A 6,510-nucleotide genomic window follows, 5' to 3' on the forward strand; every position below is an offset into this window, starting at 1 on the left:
GAGTTGTTTGTTTGTATAATCCTAGAATGTATATATGATAGCTTCACACAACTATATTTGACCTCAAAGCCCGAAAAAGGCTGGTTTGATCGCCCAAGCAATTACTTTTCAGCCAAAACTGAAATGGCATATATTTATGAGCACATAATCCTTCTTTTTAAATTGATTTAAAAAAAAGATCGATACATAAATGTAGCGTATGAAATAAATCTTTTCCAAGAAAATTCGAGGGAAAGTATAATACACTGTCACGAACACCCCAACGCCCCCCCCCCCCTCCCCAAAAAAACAAAAAAAAAAATTATCCCATTAAAAATATGCTTATTATGAACAAGAATAGGGGAAGATTTTAAGTTCTTTAATTTCTTCTATTGATGTACATGATATACAGAGATAGTTTTTTTCTTCTCTAATGAACGGGAGGAGAGAAAACACTACGTAAAAGTAACTGTAATTACCATCATATGAGATATATAGGACTCATTCCTATAAACATATATGTTGTTAAAACTGTAAAGTCAATAGTCAAATTATTTAAGGCCCTTCCGTCAACTGCCATGTATTCTATGAAAGAATCAAAAGTTAAATGAGATTCCTGTTAAAACCCATCTTCCAACCAGTATACTGAATTCTTGTAATGGTAGCAGCCATTTCTACAGCTGCTTAGCATTGTTGCATTGTTTACCAGCCAAAAATCAAGCCATACTACTTGGCAATGGGAGGCTCCCCCAACCACTTCGCACGATAGCCTGTTCCTTTACAATCAGAGCAGCGCATGGAACCCTGAAACACGAGGATGAACATTCTGTAAGGTGATAATTGATTTTGGAAGCACAAAATACAATTACATTATCTAAAAGTCAGCATATTCAGATCTCAGAATCCATAAATTACCTTTCCTGCACAGATAACGCAGCTAGTATTCCGTGATGGTACTTGACACAACATGTTGTCACCAATAATGAAGAAACCAGTACCATTGCACCACTTGCAGTCTACATGCCCATTCGAATTGCAAGAAGAGCAAGCCACAGGCCTTGGTTGCTGAAAGCGAGAGTAGGTGTATCAGGCAAGAACTCAAATACAGACACAAGGACTCCAGCATAACTAAAAGAATCCATTGAACAGACATCAAATTGACTAGTTTCTCCAGAAATCAGGAGTCATGCTCGATGAAAATATCTGCTACAAAATTGGAGTCATATAATAATTTTCACAATAAGGGTTTCCTTTGTTGTTTGTCAATTGATTCTGTCATAATCAGACCAAAGCATTCTAACATTTTTAATCTGCAAGCTGACATGCCAATGTGATTGATATCAAAAAATTCCATTCCTACTCAATCTTTATGCTAAATATATGAGCAAGAAAAATGACCATTCAATGCTTAGACTTTGGAAGCTACCAATAAACCTTTTATTTACCTACCCAAAAAAAAAAAAGATGCAGATTTATTACAGCTAGAGGAAGTGACATTAGCTTTTCCAGCTTCAGAAGGTTTACTAACAGAATAGAAAACATGATGAAACTTAAGTCACCATGATAAGCAACATCTAAGCTAAGCACCTATGGAGTGAGCGAGTTTTAAACTTGCAGTCAGGGCATGGCATTCATGTTAAGGTAGAAAATCTGCACAAAGTAAGAATATTTATCATCCTCCCGCCCCCCAAAACAAAACACCTGGAAAAAAAAAAAAAACCATTCTCTCTCACATTCTTATCTTTCCTTCAAGCCTGCAGCACTGGTAATGCTGTGCTCAGACCTGATTTCTTGAGCCCTAAAGGAGCCCCATGATTCCAACTACTCTGCATATCTCTCTCTCTCATATCTTTCCTCCCAATCTCAAAAACTTGCACTGCTATCTTCAGACCTGATTTTTAGAGCCTCTATAGAGCCCCAAGATTCCAACTACTCTGCATTTATTGCATTCTCTTCTTTCATGTATTATGTTTTCCTACTAGCACTCCTGCTTCGGTTAAACCTCTTTTTTGACCCTAGATACAGCCCTAAGACTCCTACTCTTCCAATTCCTACTGAAAAGTAAGCTACATTTTTTCTTGAGTACTCATCTGAACAAACTTAAACCCTGGGGGTTATCAGAGGTTCATACACAACCTAGAAACCCTCGTCTAGCTGCAGAGTAGAGAAAACTCCGAGCAACCAGCTCCATTCCTGAACCTCTAGGCATTAAACTCATTGCAAATTGGGAATTCTCACTCAGCACCCGCCTTTATTCATCTAGCAAGCTGGCAAACTCCCGAATTACTAATCTATCTTCTGTTAAAAATGGAAATGCAAAAGTAAGGATACTTTCTTGCTACTAAATGCAAATTACTGTGCCATGCTAGTAATAGGCAAAAACCGCAATGGTTAGACATCGGTGGAATAGTCAGTTTACATTATGATGCTATAATAATCAAAATCAATGAAAATTACCTTTCTCTGTATAAGGTTACTGAACAATGTTTTGATTCTTTTCCAAATGGTAATTTTTCATTGTAACCTACATTCCAGTGAATGAGCATCTCTAATTATCTACAAGGAGTTTTATCAGCAAAAAGCATTCACAAACGAAAAAAATGGCAGTTGGGCCTAAGGCAGTTTGAGCTTTAGTCCTGAAACAATGTCAAAACCAGGTATTGATTCAGGAGAGAGTGCAAGTTTCCATAGCTTAACAGTTGTAAATTTCATGTTACATACACTCTTTCTTTCCAAAGGACACAATATCCAACTAGAAAATAGTAAGGCAAGCAAGCTCAAAATACCTTACCTTTATATGTAAATAATATTAACTCAACACTTTTTCTTTTAAGCAATACTAACTCTCAACTTTGATCCAAAAAGGGGCAAAAACTGGAGATTCCATGAAAATTTTCCCTTTGGAGAGACACACATACCTTGTCTCACTTTATGCTTGCAATAAGCAAAAGAGGAAGAAGAAATGAGAGAGAACATATCCCTTCTTTAAACACTACCATTTATAAGATACATGTACTTTTGAGGTGCAAATTTACTTGGTTATATGGAATATGCTACACAACTTTATGTTATACAGCATTCTTCCATCTTAAAAAATGATCCTTTTCCCTCATTATCTCACCACAAATCTCAACACCAGTTTTGAGGTCACATAAAGTGTTCAGAAATGCCAAAATCACTCTTACAGCCTACCAACAAAACCAGCATGCGTTATACAGATAACCAGCTAGTTCAATGTTTAGATGCAGCCTTTTCCTAATGGCAATAATCTGTAGGTTCATCCAGATGAGTAAATGTGAACAACTCAATCTATTGCTGGTCCTTAACAAGGAATTGCTAATAAGCGTGAGTCATCAGCTTGCTTCAACCATGTCCCTGCCCTTTGTTTCACCCAAATCCAATGCCCTCAATGGAACTATCCAGGTATGTAAGATGTGTTAAAACCTTAAATATAGCTGCGCCCAACATATTGGGACATTGTCAAATCCATATTATACTTTGTTGACAGATATATGCCTCATAATTAATAGATTTTGTACCTTCTTCACACGGTATATTTCATTGATATTTGTACATGAACAATGATGTCATGAAAGTTACCATCAAATAATTAACTTTATCGATCACTTGGTTCTTTGCTGTGAACATTGCCAACAATGAACAACTAAAGACTGATTCATTTGTATTGTACTGAGTTGAAAATCTGTTAATTACACGTATTATTTTCATGCAAATTACAAGGCAAGAAGCAAAAAGGATGCAAAAAATACAGACTGTTGCTTATCGAAACTCCTAAAAAAATATTCTACTCTTGTAACTCTCACTGCAAACTTGTAAAGTGTTCTTTCTTTCAACACCTTTGCCCACCTTCTTCCCAACATTAAACTAAAGTCTGGCAATTACACCTTCACCAAAGCTATATATTTTCACAAAGAAAAACCTACAACATTACCCTTTCATAGATTGAACCCATATGTTCCACCACCAAGTTCTCACAGCCAGTACTGACCACTTGTGTGGATGTAACCTGTTCCTCCAAATCTTCCTAATCTGAATAGAAATAGACTGAACACTGTTTCTACTAGTTTGACTGAACAGATGTGATCCTAATAATTCAACAAGGGATACATAATGCTTATTAAGGGGAGAAAGCAGATTAGCCGCATAAATGACAGGCCCTTCTTCTTTTTCCAGAAACAATTCTTCCTGGCAGTTTTAACTCCTGTCAATACCATAATTTGTGAGCTTTGGAAACAGCTTGAACTCCCATCAAGTACGTGAACTTCCAATGAGAATGCACAGTGGGTAATGTAATTATAATGTACATCTCACAAACTTGCATAATTATTTTCCATTCAGGTTTTTAATGACAACCTGGCTACCACCAATACATAAATGCTCAAAATAATTTGTCCCAGAACAGTTGTACTCCTTCCTTCTAAGTAGAAGTGGGAAATGTATGTGAAATTCAACCCTTTACTACCTTTCACCTCCTTATTTTCACAAATAGCAGGAACTCACACAATTAGTGAAACACAGTTGCTTTGTATTCCCTTCTATATGAAACTCATCCACCTCAATAATGATCCAAGCTCCTCTTCAGAAAAAGGAATTCAAGCAGCAAACAAATGAGTTATGACTAGCTAGAGAAAAGACGAACATGCAGGTAATTTTTTTTTTTTAGATAAAAACAGATTGATATTACCAAGTCATTTGACCTCAAAATGAAGAAAGGCAACAAAACATGAAAGTAACTTTCTGATCTATGAAAGTGTGAGAGCTGGTGTAGAAGAATAACAGTAAACCAGCCAATTCCTTTAGAAGTAGAAAATACTTGATTGGCAACCATAAAGTTATGTTAACCTCTGGATTAGTCACTTTATGAAAGTGCCTTTAGCAATTGGGAGTTAATACAATCTAACTATATAAACTAAGTTGCTTTTGACAGTTAAATTGCCAGACAAATAATTCTTTAAGTTAGTATATATAACTCCTATCCTATCAGTCAGTTCCTCCAGAGAAGTTCTCACAACATCTACTACAAATATACAATGTAATGCTCCACAAACAATATAGTTTAACAAAGTCAAAGTTGTATTGACAGTAATCTGTAGCAAGCTAAAGGATCAGATGAATTATTAAACTTGAAATATAAGGAAGAAAAAGCAGAGCTCCAATCAGATGACCTGAAAAAGCACAGCAGATGAACATATTCTGCTTTTGACTCTTGAAGTTCTACCATCAAAACTATTTGCTCGATCGATAACTCTCCTTTTTAGAAGGGATACGGTGATGCATTCAATTTTGACAAGCATGTGATCTTCCCCCCAAAAGTAACCAATCAATAACTCCACAAAAGATTTTCTCCCACCACCCACACACAACAATCACACCCCACCCCCCATCCCCACCCCCAAAAAAAAAATACAAATGTGCCTTCTAGATGAGGATAAAGAGCATTGTCAAGCATAACTTTCCGTAGCAAATTAAACATATTGTGAATGATGAATAGACAAAAAATAATAATAAAAGAAACAGAAAAATGAAAATTTCATGATGATTCAACAAAATTACACAAAAAAAAAAAAAGAAAAAAAAAAGGCTAAGAGCTTCATACTACAACTAAATCTATACCACGAACTAATTGGAGCTTCAAAAATTACTAAACAACAATAATAAAATTAACTCTTTCCTGGAAAAAATTCTCTTATCCAGCTAAACTCATCAATCATATGGCTAAATGAGATTTAAAAAAAAAATTACTTCATCGACGTGACTAGCTGAGCAATTTATTTATATATATTAAAAAAAAAAGCACCATCCATTTGACATCTTGTTCTAATCTTCAGCATCTCCACAGAAATGAAAAAGGGTGAATCCAAAAACCCACAAAAATTATTCACAAAAGAAAAAATTCAAATGAGGAAAAAGTGGGATGGGGAGTTCACCTGAGAGATTAACCAGGCACGTTCCATGCGCTGAATGAAATTGGAAGAGCCCTCATAAGAATCCACCATTGCAGCTCTCACAACAAAACGGGGCTTCGTTGTTTTTGCATAACTTCCCAATTCAACTCTTCTTCTTCTGCTCCCTGTTGATGCAAAATCTACAAGAATATTCCTGGGACCTGATTTTGGGCATGAAATTATTGCACCACCCCAACAACACCCACTTGCCATTTCTTTTTTAGTTCATAAAAAGATTTCCGAATTGGAAAGAGAAAAAAGAGTTTAATTTGAAACGGAAAGAACCAAAAGAGAAGAAGAAGAGGAAGAAAAGACGAAGAAGAATATCATGTACTAGTATTTGCGTGTTGTGACTTGTGGCACTTGTGCGTGACATGAGAAGCACCTGGTTTTGTCGTCCGTGTTTTGGATCCAATCACGCGACGCGCAAAAGGTTAAAAACGTGAAACTACTGCACAATATATGATCTAATGTCTGACCCGACTCTTAGTGTGGGCTAGCTGATTTGATTTATTCAGCATCAGCCCATTTACCATTGGAAGGATACGCATTCTGTCCCCGACAT

The 6,510-nt window shown here is 36.1% G+C and overlaps 1 protein-coding gene across 1 annotated transcript; it reads right to left on the reverse strand.

The window, feature by feature from the left end:
- Positions 1-439: 439 nt before the first annotated feature.
- Positions 440-6,304, reverse strand: LOC113706498 (uncharacterized). Its single transcript, XM_027228411.2, has 3 exons — positions 5,928-6,304; positions 895-1,044; positions 440-783 (listed from the first exon to the last, which is right to left on the reverse strand). The coding sequence occupies exons 1-3, from the start codon at positions 6,156-6,158 to the stop codon at positions 706-708; spliced, it is 459 nt and encodes a 152-aa protein (XP_027084212.2). The 5' UTR covers positions 6,159-6,304; the 3' UTR covers positions 440-705.
- Between the last annotated feature and the right edge of the window lie 206 nt (positions 6,305-6,510).

The sequence above is a fragment of the Coffea arabica genome, chromosome 8c (genome assembly GCF_036785885.1).
Source record: "Coffea arabica cultivar ET-39 chromosome 8c, Coffea Arabica ET-39 HiFi, whole genome shotgun sequence".
NCBI classification, from domain to species: Eukaryota; Viridiplantae; Streptophyta; class Magnoliopsida; order Gentianales; family Rubiaceae; genus Coffea; species Coffea arabica.